Source organism: Lynx rufus, unplaced genomic scaffold (genome assembly GCF_022079265.1).
Source record: "Lynx rufus isolate CCGP_SWC_20201006 ecotype Redwood Valley unplaced genomic scaffold, mLynRuf1.p SCAF_8, whole genome shotgun sequence".
Lineage (NCBI taxonomy): Eukaryota > Metazoa > Chordata > Mammalia > Carnivora > Felidae > Lynx > Lynx rufus.
In genome coordinates this window covers 31868380-31885904 of record NW_025814896.1, presented here as the reverse complement: position 1 = coordinate 31885904, position 17525 = coordinate 31868380, and the positions used below count along the sequence as shown (strand labels likewise).

General features: G+C 37.8%; 1 protein-coding gene across 3 annotated transcripts in view; it reads left to right on the top strand.

Moving 5' to 3' along the window:
* GPCPD1 (glycerophosphocholine phosphodiesterase 1) overlaps positions 1-17089 on the top strand; it is a 50429-nt gene extending 33340 nt beyond the window's left edge. For 2 of the 3 annotated variants that reach the window (XM_047067875.1, XM_047067874.1), the window contains exons 13-20: positions 980-1057; positions 1783-1822; positions 3219-3280; positions 4974-5039; positions 6570-6706; positions 7212-7347; positions 7782-7942; positions 13646-17089. In XM_047067875.1, the coding sequence (XP_046923831.1) occupies positions 980-1057; positions 1783-1822; positions 3219-3280; positions 4974-5039; positions 6570-6706; positions 7212-7347; positions 7782-7942; positions 13646-13835 (870 nt within the window). In that variant the 3' untranslated portion in view covers positions 13836-17089. The remainder of the gene's footprint in view (positions 1-979; positions 1058-1782; positions 1823-3218; positions 3281-4973; positions 5040-6569; positions 6707-7211; positions 7348-7781; positions 7943-13645) is intronic. The other variant, XM_047067876.1, reaches the window with a different exon arrangement.
* The last annotated feature ends 436 nt before the right edge of the window (positions 17090-17525 follow it).

The following is a 17525-nucleotide window of genomic DNA, read 5'->3' as shown; positions in this document are numbered from 1 at the left end:
TTGGTTAAGTGTCCGACTCTTTATTTCAGCTAAGGTCGTGATCTCATGGTTTGTGAGTTTGAGCCCTGCTTTGGGCTCTGTGCTGACAGTGCAGAGCCTGCTTTGTGTTCCCTCCCTCCCTCCCTCCCTCCCTCCCTCTCTCTCTCTCTCTCTCTCTCTCTCTCTCTCTCTTCCCCCCCCCTTTCAAAATAAATAAACTTTTAAAAAAACTGCAAAAGATTATGAAGAGTAAGCCTTCCTTTTTCCCCTTTTTCCTTGGTCACACTCTCTTACTCTTAATAGTTTATTTTGTATCCTTCTAGAAAAGCTTTATGCATACATGGCTTCATACCATATGTACATGAATGAATATACATGTAAAGGATTTAGCATATTTGTTGAAGATTTATTGGTGGTCCATTAACTCATGCCTGAACAATGTGATATATGATATGGTATTAAAATATAAAACATTTGCTCATGGGGAAAACATAATAGATTAGAGTTCATATTACTGCTTAGCGCTAATCAGACATTTGTTTCCCGTGACCATTGATTTCTGTGGCTATTTTTAACCAACTTAAGTATGAAAGATTGAGAAAAGTTTAGAAATTTACTGACAGAAATTAATCCTTACATAGTACTTGTACATGTTGATTGTGTAGTCATGTAACATGGATATATAGGTCAAATAAAATGTGAACAGAATGACAGGAAGTAGGGGAAAATAACTGATTTCTGGCTTTGTTCTCTGTGTCTTCAGGGCCCTATCCTCCCCCCAGCTGTTATTTTCTTCCAGGCACTCCCACCTACATCAAAAACAAAAGCCAGAATTTAAGAGCTAGAAGGTGGTGCTAAAAGAGAGGAGCTCCCCTACATGGGCTCACTGTGGCCACTGAACAATTATTCTCATCATTCACTAAGTTGGGATGTTAGGTCTGACTATGGTCAACATTAAGTAATAATTTGAGGCTTATTTTTCTCTTTATTTTCTTTTTAGAAATTTGATGCTGATCCAGTTGAATTATTTGAAATTCCAGTAAAGGAATTAACATTTGACCAACTCCAGTTGTTAAAGGTAGTCACAATAGCATACAGTGTAAATGATCTTTCAGTTTTAGAATGATTTATACTTATTTGTTTATGGTAGTGTTCTCTTTGTGCATGGAGATGACTATATATTCAGCATGTATAGAGCGTATGCTTTGATTTTCTGTTCTGTTAGGAAAAATGGGTTTGTGCTAATCCATTTGTCTTCTCTAACAGTTTCCATGGACCCCACTGTTTCTGCATATGTGAAGGGGCTTGGCTCTAATCCTTTGTAGGTAGACCATAAGGGCTAGCCCTCTTTCTCATTCGTAGTCTCAGGTCGCCTCTGGTCGGCATTAGCCCTTCTTTATCTAACTGTCTTTATTTTACAGTTGGCCTTTTATGCTGTCCTTGGTTTTTATATTTCTGTTACTATCTAAGCTTTGTGTATCTTTTATACCATGTAATTTTATATGATGACTCTTCCTGTTCTCGTTAGATACCTAAATAAATGGTTGATTGAATATAAACACTTTCTTAAGAATTTTTATTTATATTCTTCTCCCCTACTTGGGTATTTGATCATGATCTTGTGTGTATGTATGCACATATGAAATATATACAGTTGTTAGTGATTATTCTTACTAATAATTCTACATTTTACAGTTTTCTTTAACTTGCTAGCTTTTCAAGTTACAGTTCTGTTAACCATACACCTTCATAAACTAAGACTTTTTTCCAATTGCATTTTGTGTGTGTGTGTGTGTTTTCTAGCTCGCTCATGTGACTGCACTGAAATCTAAAGATCTGAAAGGTATGTACCGATATGGAAGCGCTGTTTTCATTTCATAGTTAACATATATATGGTATTTCCTTATTCTTTTTAATTACTGTTGGTCATTTTAATGTGTATAATACTGGGCTATCTAAATAGTTTTATAGACATGAGGTCTTTACGTATATTTTCAAATGCATTTATGTCGTGTGTATAGTAATTACATGTTTTTACTGTTACGAGTTTTCTTAGCTTGATCATCAAAGTTCTTTATGATTTTGTACCTATCATTCTTTCTAAACATTCTTTTTCTTTTCTCTTTCCAAACATTTGTAACCATGACAAAATAGAGGAAAAATCAAGTATAGAAGCTGGCTCCAGAACCAGGAGTCTGAATCCAGTTCTAATATTTACCTACTGTAACCTTGGGCAGGTTACTTTAACCACTCTGTGCCTCAGTTTCCCCAAAGCTTGTCCTGCCTGTGGAATCCCTTTGTAACTCCACTTTTTACTCTCATAGAACTTTATAGTTTGTGTCATTCATTTGAGATTTAGTGGATCCTTTTTTTAACCCTTTATTCTGTACATGTCCTGTCTCTTCAACTAGAATGTAAACCTCTCTAGGGTGGGAAAAATGTTTTTGTATTTCCTGAGACACTTACAGTGCTCTGTATATAGTAGGTGCTCGTTAGATGTTTACTTGCAGTGGTGATAACAGGATAGTTGGAATGCCTTTATGAAGAAATTGTGAAGTGCTAAAGACCAAAGTGTATCCCTAGAGCATAGATAGGACTTTCTAAGCTTTGTAGCTATTTCATGACTGTTAAAAATAAAATATATTTTATTCATTTAATTTATTAGTATTACTTAATATTTACGTGGAAAATATTATATGACTTTAGTCTTTGTAATACACTTTTGTTTTTTTTAAGAAAGGAAAAGTTGAAAAGTTTGATATTAAATTTTTTTGCCCTCTTGGAAAAAAATTCTTACATGTTTTGAGATAAAATTTGAATTAAATGGTAGTGGTAACAAAAGCACAATGGTAGCTTTAGATTCTCTTAATTTCTAGCTTCTAAACTGATTTTGATATTTCAAATAGAAGCCTTAGCAAGAGGACCCTGCTCTTTAATTCCATTGAGAAATAACTAATCACTGCTGGTGACTACTTTGTAAAAGTAGTAAGAAATAATCACTGTTGGACTCTCAAACTTGGTGTTTCTATGAAATGTTGCAAACTAGTCTTCATAAAGGATGCTTATTTCAAAATGGAGGTTTTATAAACATAATAAATATACGAGCTTTCAAAAAATACTGCATAAAAAGGATCTCCTAATTACCTCTACATCTCTTTCTTTGTCCTAAGAGTTTAGGAAAAGATCTTAGTGATAAAATGGTATTTTATCTACTGAGTTTTTATAATTTAAAATTTCAGAATCTGTGGTTGAGGAAGAAAATTCTTTTTCTGAAAATCAGCCATTTCCTTCTCTTAAGATGGTAAGTTTCTTAGGAAAACTAGCATAAGACTTACTTCATTCATTCTGTTATAACTTGAATAATTTATTTTGGGCACTAACAAGGCTGTGTCAAAGACAACATTTATAAAAACTTGTTATTCTTTTTAGAGAAGATACATTTTTGGTTTGTGTACCTATCCTACTTTTCTTTTTTTTTTTTTTTTTTAAGAATAATTCACCTGCTCAAATGAATAAAAATGCTCACCTCAATGGGTTAATTTGGTAAGAATAGGAAATTCACACATTTCTGTATATAAACAAGAAATAGAAGGCACAGAAAAGGGTGAGAGGGACATGTGATGGTGGGAGAGGTATTTTTACAATGTTTAAAACTGTTCCTGGGGCATCTGGCTGGCTCACTTGGAGGAGCCTGCAATTCTTGATCTTGGGGTCGTGAGTTCTAGCCCCACGTTGGGTGTAGAGATTATTTAAATAAATAAAAACTTGAAAAAAAACCAAACTGTTCCTTAGCATTTGGAGAGAAATGAGATTGCCCAACCAAAGAAAATGAGTACCCTGGTTACATAAAATGAGACACAAATTTTGAGAACTCCCCTGAAAAAACATAACAAATACTAGCATGAGGCTTTAAAAACTAGACACAATTCATACAGGAATCCCTTTAATATTATCAGGCAAGCCTATATGGATGCCAGGCACTCCTCGGTCATGCTGGCTCTGCTTTTTTTCCCACTGGCTCCATTTCCTAACTTCTGCTTTTCTCCATTGTCTTTTTCTGGTGATGTCAGGTACAGTAGATATATCTTAGGCAACAGTATATCATTTCAGTTTATCATGATTATTCACCCTACAGAGGAAGCTACCAGAGAGCTCCTAAAGTGGACATTGTTGTAGTGTGTTTAAAACCTGATTTGGAGTAATTTTTCAGTTATTTATGAAGCCCAGTTAAGTTACATCATTTCTTCTAGTTCAGAATTCTGAAATCATTTGGTTCTGAGAAATCACATGATTCCTAGACTTGTGATTAAATACAATTATTAAAAAATTGTGTATTAACAGTTTAACATTTATTTAACCAGATAAATTAAACACACATTTATTCACTCTGTCACCGTCGCTGTAATTTAATTACAGATGTTTTAAAACCGAAAAAGGCTAATAAATACAATCCTAATTTAAAGGAGAAACTTTGATGTTTAGGAGTCTTAACACGAATATACAGTATTTTCCTTATTTTTCTAATTTTGTATTAGCTCGGTAACAATGTGATAGGTACATTAAATAAAATAAGGCTAAAGATACCAGAGAAGAAGGTCAAACAGCCACACATGAAATTGTTTACAAACTGTTTAAGGTACTTGTCATGCAGCTGGTTAGGGCAGACCCAAGATCCCTGATGGCGAAAGGACTTTAGGTTAAGGATGTGTCTTTTGTAGTGGTAGTGTATCTGCCCTCCCAGATCTTGCCATAGACCACTGCTTTTGCTGCTTAATCTCTTGTTTAACTTAATCACCAACCATGTTGTAATTCGGGGTATGGGAAAAGATAGTGGTTTATGCCGAAGGCACAAAACATTTTATCCTTACTTAGTGATATGTTTTACTATCAGTTGCTTTTTGTAGTAATTCTGTTTTCCTTTTTTTCTTCTCTTATTCTACCATTCATCTCACCAAAAACAAAACAAAATTCACCTCCAACAAACAAAACTCTAGGTTTTAGAGTCTTTGCCAGAAGATGTAGGGTTTAACATAGAAATAAAATGGATCTGCCAACAAAGGGTAAGTAATCCTTGACGTAACACATTCTTCTTCCTCTTTCTCCCCATTTCTTCAAATGCATTTGTTCCTCTCTCCTTGTTTTAGTGGAAAGGTAAGACTGAAATCTTACTCTGGCTTCTTGCGGCAAGCACAGTGCTTGTTGGACCTTTTTAATAAAAGCATACTTTATCCTTATATGTGAGTACTTGAAAGGAGTGATGAATGTATTGTAGTATAAATTTCAGTTTAAACATGTCCCATGTGGATATTAATATGGTGGTTTCTGGACATACTTATAAAATGAACAGTGGAAACTAAGAACTTTATATAACTGATGAGTTTTTGTTTTCTTATCCTCCATTTAAACATATATTTTCAGTAATTTCCTAAGCAGTTTTCTGTTAAGTGGCAATAGTAGCTAGTAATAGTTAATCAAGAAAAGAAATTTTCTGCAGGTGTGTTTTAGATCAGTCACAGATTTAGACTTTTTGCTGTTGTTCCACAGTTATATATTGAAAAGCTGCTATGGGTGAGCATTTTGTTGGTGCTGGGTTCAAGTACTGAGCAAAACAGAATAAAACTTGCCTTCTTGGAATAGTGTAGTTGAGGAAAATAATTCACTATTGAATATATCAGATGGAGATGTGTGTAAATGGTTGGGATGTGTGGTAAGAGGGTTGTTGGGGTGGGGAGGGCACTGAAAGCGGTTAATTCAGGTATGATTGGGCAATCAGAGCAATATCCTAGAATTTGTTTTGATCAGAATAATCTACAACTGCCCTCAAATCATGCCTTCTAAGTAGCTGTTTATGATAAGCTGGTCCTGGTTAACATAGTGATTTTTCTTAATAAGTGATTTTTAGTTTTCTGAGCTCTTAGGGTTATTTTATTTTATTATCATTTTTTTTTCAATATATGAAATTTATTGTCAAATTGGTTTCCATACAACACCCAGTGCTCATCCCAAAAGGTGCCCTCCTCAATACCCATCACCCATCTTAGGGTTATTTTAATGACTAATATATAAAATGCCTAATATTTGAATATCAACAGGACTCTTGGTATCTTAGCTATATTTAGAGACTATTTTTATTACGTGTTGAGGGTACTTGATATGCCTTAGAGCCAAAGAATGAGATTTTTAACTAGTAATTCATAATTACCTGGACTTTTTGTAATGAGTTAGCAAGTGAAGTAGAGTCCTTTTGTCTTACAGTTCATGAAGATTATATAAAAATATTTTAAAGTTAGTAAGGTGCAGATTTCCAGAGTTCTGGTTTTTATTCTGTTAAACTTATTAAAGCAAAAGTTTATTGATGATATAATCACTTTGCATATAAGTGTCTCTACCTGAAATATGACAGCTGCACCATCACTAAGCAGCTGTGTGGTCTTGGGCAAATCACTCAGTCTTTTCAAGCCTTAGCTTTCCCCATGTAAAATAAGAGTTGGGTTAGATGTTCCCAAGATTTTTTTTTTTTTTTTTTTTTTGGCACTGTGATCCTAGGATATTTAATGGCCTTTGTTTTTCTGTTTATTTTTTCCATATAGGATGGAATGTGGGATGGTAACTTATCAACGTATTTTGACATGAATCTGTTTTTGGACATAATTTTAAAAACTGTCTTAGAAAATTCTGGGAAGAGGAGAATAGTGTTTTCTTCATTCGATGCAGATATTTGCACTATGTGAGTAATATTAAATTGTTTTCACCTAGACTCTTAAACCGTAGCTGGGATTTAGGGACAGAGGTTGTGATTGCAGGTGGGGAAGTTGCCCAGACTTCACCCTTGACTTGTCCTCTCAGTTAGGTTCTATATATTCTCACACCTCTTCAGAACTACCCTCTACTCCAGCAAACCTCACACCCACAGGGTCCTAGTACCTCACACTCTGTGTTCATTTTATAGGCAGGTAACATCCTCCTTACCAAATATAAACCCTCGAGGGCTTTCTTGTTGGCCATTTCTGAAAATATTTTAGCTTTTTTATAGAATAATTAAAAAGTTTTCTTTTATTGATTGAAAGATGCAATACACGTTAATGGTGATTATAGCTCAGTAATGGGATTATGCTCTTTTGGTGGGGGGGGCAGGGGCGGTTTCTTTATATAGTCACAGTTTCCTAAAATTCTAAAATGATATATAAGAATTATCTCCCTGATGAAAAGTACTTTCTTATTGTCTTCTTTAGGGTTCGGCAAAAGCAGAACAAATACCCCATATTATTTTTGACTCAAGGAAAATCAGATATTTACCCTGAACTCATGGACCTCAGATCTAGGACAACCCCCATTGCAATGAGCTTTGCACAGTTTGAAAACCTACTGGTAAGTTACATTTGAATTTTTTAGATTTTAATTTTTTAAGAAATGTCTTAGAGCAGTAGTGAATAAGTTTTTGTGTTGTTTTACACATCTGATTGGTTAGTTTTGACCCATGTGTAGCAAGCTGATAGCTCTACTTAAAAATGAGGATATTAGATCTCAAAATAAAAAGCAGTTAAATGAACATTAAAGTATTTTCTTCCAGGCCTAGGTTAAGTAAGTTCTTGTAGTTTAGTTTTCTGAGTGGATTTTATGAATCATCTAAAATGGCTAGACCGTAGACTTCTTTGATAAATAAATTATAATTGTAAGAAAAAGTCCTAACAGTTTTTTCCCTGTGCATTCTACTTTGGAGAACACTGATGTAGAGTACGACCAATTAGTATTTGCAGTTAATAAGTTACTTTCTCATGAGTAAATTATTTTTCTTCTTTTAGGGAATAAATGCACATACTGAAGACCTGCTAAGAAACCCATCCTATATTCAAGAGGCAAAAGCTAAGGGACTAGTCATATTCTGCTGGGGTGATGATACCAATGATCCCGAAAACAGAAAGAAATTGAAGGAGTTTGGAGTTAATGGTCTAATTTATGATAGGTATTTGTCTTTCATGAAAAGTTTTCATGTATTGTTAGGAAAAAAATAGTTATAAAATTAAAAATAATATTAAACTTAGTTAAAATTCTGTAGTTCAGCCTGAGTTTTAACATTTATTTGTAGAGTTTTTCAAACTTTGGAGTATAGCACAACCACTTGGGAAGCTTGTTAAACATTCAGATCACTGGGCTCCATACCAGATGTACTCTTGTCTTGGTTGGGGGGCTCTCTCCCCCAGATGCTTCTCTCTCTCCACCAACTTTCTTGGGGGTCTCATCCAGTTCTGTGGCTTTTCATACCTTTATTCTTTTAAGTTTTATGTCTCCAACCTTTACATCTCAGACGTTTCCCCTAACTGCTTAAACTTTTGTATCCAGCTAGCAACACCTGTTCTTTCTGTAGACTTCCTGATTTCAGTATGACAACTCTGTCTTTCCAGTTTCTCAGGCCAAATCATTGGAGTCTTTCGTGACTGTACTTAAACTCATACCCCAAAACCAGTCAGACAGAATCTTGTTGATTCTGTCTTCAAAATCTACCCTGAATGTATCCACTCGCCACACTTGCTATATAGTCAGTCTCCACTGAGAAGGACACCTCATTTCTCACGTGGATTATTGAAGTTGTCTGCTCACTGGCCACTGCCTTTACTCATGCCTCCCTGCTATCTGTTCTTAGCACAGCAGCCAGAGGGAGCCTGTTCTAATTAAAGTCAGATCCTATGACTGCTTATAACTTGCACAGTTTTCTGTGTCACCTAGAGTGAAATCACAGGCCCTTCCAAGGCCCCGTGTGAGCGGATTCCATCTCTTTTCCCCCCTCCCCCACCCCAACACGCCCACACAAACAAGCTCCATGAGGACAGGCTCTTTGCCTGTTTTGTTCACTATTCTATCTCTAAAAATTAGAATAATGTGTGATACACAGTAGGGGTTCAAGTATTTGTTGAACTTTTTTTTTTCTTTTTTTTTTTTAAGCTCCCTAGGTGTTTCTGATGTAAGTTTGAGAGCCACCAATCTGATAGATGAAAAGATTGCTTAATATAAAGAAATTTGGGGTTAGAAGGGATGTCATTTAGTCCACTGAGGGGTGGGCAATCTTACTAATACTTGAGGAACATCGTACAAAGAGTAAGTGATGAAATTCTTACCAGGCTTGTTTTAAAAAATACTTTCCTTGGGGCGCCTGGATGGCTCGGTCAATTAAGTGTCCGACTTCAGCTCAGGTCATGATCACCATCGCCACGTTGGGCTCTGTGCTGACAGCTCAGAGCCTGGAGCCGGCTTCAGATTCTGTATCTCCCTCTCTCTCTCTCTCTGCCACTCCCCTGCTCATGCTGTCTCTCAAAAATAAATAAACGTTAAAAAAAAATACTTTCCTTGATTTTAGTTCACTTTACCGTTTGTCCTGTATAGTTGTATCACTTATAGTAGACCTTTCCAACTAGTTCAATGAAGATAAAAATTTTACATCACTTATATGAGACATTTCCAACTAATTAAAGGAAGATAAAATGTTTACATTAATCATTTGAAAGAAGTGCTGGCTTAAGCAAAATTTTGGAGAATATTTCTTTCTTTGAGGAGAAGGAAGGGATGATTGCAAATATTTTCAGGCAAGGAAATGTATTGTGAGACATACCGTGTATAATAACTTCCCTTCATCTGAAGGGCCTTACTTAGAGCCAAATTGTGACATGTAATGGAGAACAGGAATATACTTTGTGATAAAAAGCCCCCAAGAAAGAGAGTTCTTCCTGGCTAAGGATCAATAAGAGTACCTTTTTTTAAAGTTTATTCATTTATTTTGAGAGAGTGAGAGAATCCAAAACAGACTCTGTGTTGGGGCTCGAACTCATGAACTGTGAGATCACCACCTGAGCTGAAATCAAGACGCTTAACTGACTGAGCCACCCAGGTGCCCCAATAAGAATGCTTTCAAAGAGGAAGTGTTGAGTTGGTTTTTGGGAGTGGCTAAGTTTGCTTTGACAGGATTTGAGTTTCAGGCAGAAGCAATAGCATGACTCAGGGCAGGACTATGTTGAAGACATTGAGGAGATAGCTCAGGGTGGGGCTCCTGCTAGGATCTGTTAGAGTTGGTGTTTACCCTTGAACTTTTTTTTTTTTTTTTAACACTTTAATCTGAGAACTACATATATAAGTATGTATGTGTGTTTTGTATGTGTATACAAGATTTACAGTGAAAACCAGCAGTCCCCTGTGCCTGTTATCCCTTTCATTGTTTTTAGCTGAGTTCCTGTGCCCTGATGTTTTTTTTTTTTTTTTTTTTTTTTTTTTTTTTTTTTAAATTTTTTTTTTCAACGTTTATTCATTTTTGGGACAGAGAGAGACAGAGCATGAACGGGGGAGGGGCAGAGAGAGAGGGAGACACAGCATCGGAAACAGGCTCCAGGCTCCGAGCCATCAGCCCAGAGCCCGACGCGGGGCTCGAACTCACGGACCGCGAGATCGTGACCTGGCTGAAGTCGGACGCTTAACCGACTGCGCCACCCAGGCGCCCCTGCCCTGATGTTTTTTAAGCTATTTTGTTCTGGTATGTAATGTGCTTATGTTACTATTTTTTTTTTTTTTAATCATCAAATTTAGACATTGTGGAGAAGTTTTTGAACGATTAGTGATTTGGGAGCCTTTGATTTATTTTACATTGGGGGAATTATTGATAAGATGAGGTGTTTTAGTGGGTCAAAAACCTATTTAGTCTCCTTTTACAAAGGTATTAACACACCGTAGATTTTACATTTAATCATGTTTTTGCAGTACGTTATGGCATATAAAGAGCTGTGTTCGATTTGGTGATATTTGGAGTTTTTGCATTTGTGATAAGATGACCTTTAATTTACCTTTCTCAACTGGTGGTTTCTCATTTTGGTATGGGGCAAATACCTGCCAAATAGAGTAATTAGGCAATGTTCCTTTTTTATAAAATAATTACTGTACCTGCTCAAATGGTTAAAAAATTAAAATATAAATTCAGTAACAGACACGCATGTTAAAGAATATTAGCATTAGATTTGAAGTCTGCCGTTTGCCTCTCCCTAATTCAATTCCCTTATCTCCTCTCTCAGATACAACTTTATCAAATTATTATTCTCTTTTTAAAAATTTTAAATTCTTACTTTGATCACTAAATAGTATCATTTAGTTTCTCATGGCTTTAGACTTTATTTGTACTTTTTTCCCACTTGTTATAATGTTCTTAAAGTCAATCTGTTTATTGTATGTAATTATAATTTATTCATCTTCGTGACTGTGTAGTATTCATGGCTATGTCTCTACCACTGTTTATTCTACTTGAGAACATTTAGGTAATTGCCAAGTTTGCTTTTGCAAAACTTTTGCTTTTGCTTCCTGTCATCCTGAGTGAAGACTGCTCCCTGACCCTTCCTGTGTCTGAGCTTCCATTTCCTGTGGTCCAGATATTTTTTGCTTTATGGTTATTTTTATGGAACACACCCTTCAGTAACTTCTTAAGAAAGGAAGACATGGAAACTAAATATGTGGTCTTGCATGCTTGGAAGTATTGTGGCTGGGCATAAATTTTCATGTTAGAAACCATTTTGTTTCAGAATTTTAAAAGCATTTCTCTGTCAGCTTCACAGTTTTCAGTGTTACTGTTGAGGAGTGTGAAACGATGTTGAATCTTGTTTCTGCACGAGTGGTTTCTTTGTTTCCTGTCTGGAAGCTTGGAGAGTCTTCTTTTTGTCACCAGTGTGGTAAAATTTCATAGAGATGGGTCTTGTTGTGGGTCTGGTTTCATCCCTTGTGGTGGGCACATGGCAGCCCATTTAATCTGTTGATGCGTGTCCTTGAAGATGCCGAAAATTTTGTAAATTATTCTTTGATTTTTGTCTCCCATTTTTCTGGGTTTTTTTTCCCCCCCTTTATAAAAGAAATCCTTTAGTTTACATATGACACACTCTTGGACCAGGCTTCTAATTCTTATTTTTTCTTCTATTTTCTATCTTTGTCTTTTTGCTCCACTTTGAAAGATTTTGCCAACCTTATCATCCACCCATTCTCTTGACTTTTTTGTGTCTTTAATTTCTAAGAACTGTCTTTATTCTCTGAATGCGCTTTTTTTTCTCTATATATAACATTCTGTTTGGGCTTAATGAACTATTTGTAGGAAGGCATCAAGGACTTGTGTGTGTGTGTGTGTGTGTGTGTGTGTGTTTGGAATTTTCTTCTCTTTGGCTCATTATCTTACATGTTAGAAGCTTTCGTCAAGTTGCTTAGAAACCCTTGACTGCTTCTCGTGATAAGAAATAGGGATCTAAAAAGCTTGTTGGAGGCTCTGTGTGCATGGGGCGTGTTCACTTGGATTTCACTGTGGGATGATGTGAGTGGCCTGTTTGGTCATACTTCTGATGTCAGTAGATTCAGAACTTTACTTTTTGACTGACCAGATTCCTCACAGAAGAATCTATATAAACTACCTAGAGGATCCAGATCTGGCTCCCAGGGTTCTTGGGAATCAGGTAAGGGACGAGATCTGGGGAAGGGAAGGCATGTCTCTGAATTTTGCATGTGTGATGATGTGTGGACTGTCTCCTGGTGCTGGTGGCTTTTGTAAAATGCCCAAACCCTTACCTGGTTGTCTTGTCCTCCATTCCAAGACATTTCCTGTTAAATTCTTGAAATACCAACCTCAGGGGTGTGGGGCAGCCTCCATGGCAGGAAGTTAGGAGGAAGGGAGATGCTCACTGCTGCTCAGGCCCTCACCTCATCTGCCCTGTTTTAGTCTCCCCTCCCCCTAGTTCTAAGGGGAAACGGGTGCTGCTTTTAACTCTGCCTTCTCATGGTTTCCACTACTGGCTTGTGATTTGGTGATTTGGCCTTTTCCGCTCGGCTAACTAAAATACTTTGTTATTACTTACGCATCTGTTTCCCAGCTCCCAAAACTGTGTTACTGTGTCTCTTTGTTTCTGTTTTTCCCTGTATGCATGGATTCTTTTTTAATCCCTTTATTTTCTTTTTAATGGGATATACAGGGAAAGTAAACATAGATGCTTCAGTTCAGTCTTCTGTCTTGACCCAGAGGTCACTTCTCATTTTCTTGGAAATTGTTTCCTGCTCTGATACCACAGCGACCTCTGTCATCGCACCTCACGTGAGCTGCCCGGCCCTCACGTTTAGGCCTGAGAGGCTGTCCTCTCTCTGCTGATGGGCAGTGCAGTGCTGGCATTGTCACATGGGCTTTTTCTGGGCTCTCAACTGTGAGTGCGTGTGCCTGTGCCACACAACTTCAGGACAGTTCTCAGTGCACATCTTCAGTGCTTTGAAGTCACAACTGGGTATGGATTCCAGCTCTGCCTCTTTCTAGCTTCCCGTCATAAAATAAGGCCTTGTTGATTGATTCGCTTGGAGAGAAGATAACTGAAGAATCAGTCACTCAGTAAACTACAGATTTATTTCATTTTCTGTTTCAGTTGCTTTATAATCAGGCTTTTTCATCACGGGCCCAAAAAGAAATGCTGTTATTCCGCATTATTAGAAAGATGGAGAAGTATTTTTAAACAGAGCTGATAACTTCCATCTTGTAAAAAGTTGGGGGAGGGTGTGCTCCTGTACTATGAATGTTCCAGGCGTTCTGTAATCAAATTCTCCTGAAAAGGTTAAGTCAGGTCTTAAGGGAACCATGAAATTACACTATTTTATGTGTTTGTTGTTTGTTTCATCATAGGATATATGATTGGATGCCTGAACAGCCAAATATATTCCAAGTGGAGCAGTTGGAACGCCTGAAGCAAGAATTGCCAGAGCTTAAGAGCTGTTTGTGTCCCACTGTTAGCCGCTTTGTTCCCTCATCTTTGTGCGGGGAGCCTGATATCCATGTGGATGCCAACGGCATTGATAACGTGGGGAGTGCTTAGTTTTTACTGGGCAGAGGCCCCTTTGGGGCACGCACCACTGTTGTGGGGATTCACTTTTCATCACTGAGCATTGTTTATCTATGCCTTCTAGGTTTCTCAGTCCAATGAAGCAATAATGAAGTATTTTACTATTTCACTACAATTCTTGCTAGGATTTCAAGTATGCTATTTAAATCATTTGGCCAGGTATAATTACCAGTCAGTCTCTTTACAATGAGAAAATTTATTGGTTGGCAAACATTTTAAACTAAATATGTAAGCATATAATGTTAAACGTCCATTAAAACCATAGTGCTTGGAAATTAACTATATAAATATCTTATATTTACAGTTCTTACAACTTTCATTTGATCAGGTCTGAAATATTTAGCACTTGAGGAACATGACTATGCATAATTATACCTGACCATGGAAAAAATAAGTACCTCAAATGCATGCATTTGCACTGGTGATTCCAACTGCACAAATCTTTGTGCCATCTATGTATATATGTATTTTTTACATGGATTGACATGCACACACACCATTTTCATTCAGTATGAACCTTGAGGCTGCTGCCATTCTCCCACTTAACCAAACCAATGCCTGTGTAAACAGCCTGGAGGTGATCCTTGAAAACTTGTCTCATAAGTCTTTCAAAAGTTGTTTTGCATAAATGTTAAAGTTTCAAAATGCTGCAGGGTAATTTAATGTATAAAATATTAGAAGTATGTAGTGCATACTTAATAGAGTAGGCCATAATGTGTAAATTCTATTCCATGCATGCTTTAGGTTTTAAGCATGAGATTGTACATGTTTACTGTAAGTCCTTGCATCTGTGGTGCTAGGTGAGTGTGAGAAGGTGTCAAGGACTGAAAATATTTTGTTGCCTAAAAAAAAAAAAAAAAAAAAAAAGCCTGTTTGTAGGCATTTTAAATATGCTTATTTTAAGTGTCTCTCACTACCTATTACACACCGTTGCTCTGTGGGTTTGTTGTGTGTGCGTGTGTGTTGTACAGCAGTTAAATCTCCATGCAGAAAAATAAATGTCCTGAATTCTCACATTGGTATTTTTTATTGGTTAATGTATATCAGGCATGTAACTTATTTAGGAAATGTAGACGATCCTTCTAAATGTATGTGCATGTATTTAGGATTATACTAAGGTTTCTTTCCTTAGAAGCTGATTGTTCTGGCATTAACTGTAACTTCAGAATGAATGTTGAATAAAATACACGGATTTATTTTCCTCCTTTTAAAACAAAATTTCAGGAAGGTATTACTTTTATAGACTTGGTTCTCTTACTACGAGACATTGGACTCCTGCCCTAAAGTAATGCCCTACTTGCATCTGCCTTTTACTGCATGTTCTTCACTTAGGCAATTTAGTCATGCATTGACACATTTTAGTACTAGCTGAGAATCCTAGCTGAGAACCTAAGACTTGGAATTACACGGTGTATCTTTTTTATCTTTTAAGCCAAACAATGCAGTTTTGGTTCAGTCTTAATCGTGTGAGGATAGGCTTTGAAATCCTGTGTTATGGTGGTGTGCTGTAACACTGATATTTAATGGAAAAGAGTTTAGGAAATGCAGTCTTCTACAAGTGTTCTATATACTTTTCCCACACTGAAAGATTTTCCAACACTTTGGTGTGACTTTGGTGTGAATTAGGCAGTTTTAGAAAACTCCTGAAAAAATTCATTTTGTCTGCAGACCTGTGTACAGTACAGTGACCATTACCTTATGGTAACTCGGTTAGCTGTAGGTGTGCGTTTTCGGTCCTGTTCACTTGCCCTCCTCCCCTGTGCCTTTCCAGTCCCATGGCAGTGCAGCTCCATGTTGAAGACTCAAGATCGTAAAGGGAAAGGAGAGGTGGGAGGGGCGGGGGGGGGGCGGTTCCTGAACAATGTAATTTGCAAAGAGCTCGCAAGGACTGCTTATGACGCAGAAAGAGCCTCACTGCTCACTTCCTTTGCATCCCTTCCTGACCTTATAAACCAGGGTTAGTAGAAAATTAAAGCATAGCAAGCAGTAGCTCCCCCACTTTTCTAAGACTAAGTCCAGGCGTCCATACCACTAGCCGTTGCCCTGTGCAGTGCTCTGGCCACACTGTACCCACTGTGCCCACCATTCCCCTGGCCACGCCATGCTCCTACGCTATTCCCTGTCTGTAGCCATGCGCCCTGTGCCTGGAAGCCCTCTCCTCCCCACAGACATTTTCGCCCTGCCAGACTCCTTGCTCCTTGAGCCATCGGCCTCTCCTCTGAGTCCTTGCTGAAACTTGTTCAGAAGGGATGAGTCCATCTTTTACTCCATAGCCATGTCCATACCTGGATCATGCCGTGCATTCTAGGTAGGCATGGTGGTTTGTCTCACCAGGCTGCAGTCTCTTCGAGGGCAGGGACCTTGGCTTTTTATTTCCACAGTGCATGGAACATAGTAGAAAAATGTTGGAATTATTGGGATAATAATTTGTATCAAATGTCCTTTTGAATTAAGAGATTTAATTATGTTTACTAAGAATGTAAACTTTGGTTTACATTTTGACAGTGGGAACAGTTTGTTGACGTCAATTTTCAATGTAGAGGTATAATGTTAAAATCGTTTTATATTTTCTGGAAATTGCAATGTTTGATAAAATGCCGCCATTGTTCTCTGGTGTTTTCTACTCTCTGGAACTCTGTACTGTAACTGACTGGATGTGAATGTGAGGAATACAGTTCATTCCTGTGTCGGTAGTGCCTCAGGGCTACCACAGCCGCTCATTACCTCACTGCCATTGTTCCTTGTGTCTCCTCTCCTCCCAACCCCCCCCTCCCCTTAGGCCTACCTCAGTACCTTAGTACCCCTTTCCTTGTCTGAAATGCCTTCTCTGTCTTCCTTCAGTGTCCAGCTCAGGTACCGCCTCTTCCATAAAACTTTGCTCAGCTTCTGATTGGAATTATGATGCAAACAAATGCGTGCAGCCTCTAAATCTCACTGCTTCGTTTTGTAGCTGGGCCAGTAAACCCAGAGAAGTGAACTGACTTTTTTACCAGGTTGGGACTAGAACTGGGTTTTGTGACTCCTAATCCCGTGTTCTTGAACTATGCTGCCTTCTGAATTCTCGTGGCGTTTGTTAGCATGTGCTTTCTTACAGTCTCTCTATGTGCCTGTTCTATTTCCCTAAGATTGTAAGCCCCTTAAGGGCAGGGACCTCTTTGCATTTCTAGCACTACTATAGTGTTCCATACTTAGTCATGAACTAGACAAATAAATGGCGGTGGCAACGATCCTAGTTTCCTAACTCAGATTGTTTCACAGTATACATATGGTTTTGTATGGCATGCTTGGCTATGTTGTCTGGAGTGTGTGTGCTCGTGTGCATGTGTGTGCATGTGTGTTTGCATGTGTACTCTGCCCCAGTTGCTTGGGGTCACAGGTGGGTTACTGTAAACCAATTTTCTACTTCATGCTAAGTGAGGACAATTATGAGACTGAGTGGAAGATGAGGTACAGGTTTCCCCCCAGGCCCGGCTGCCCCTTCCTGGGGAATACACCTAAATCCTGCAGCTGGTGGCCTGATAGGGCAGGGTACGCGGCCTTGGATAGGACTTGGGTGACCTGCGGAGTGGCTGTCTCATTAGTCCCGGTGGAGTGTCATTGTCTTTTGTGCCTTGGCTCTTTCTCTTCACAGCTGGACCGCATTTCTGTCTTTCACGTTATCAC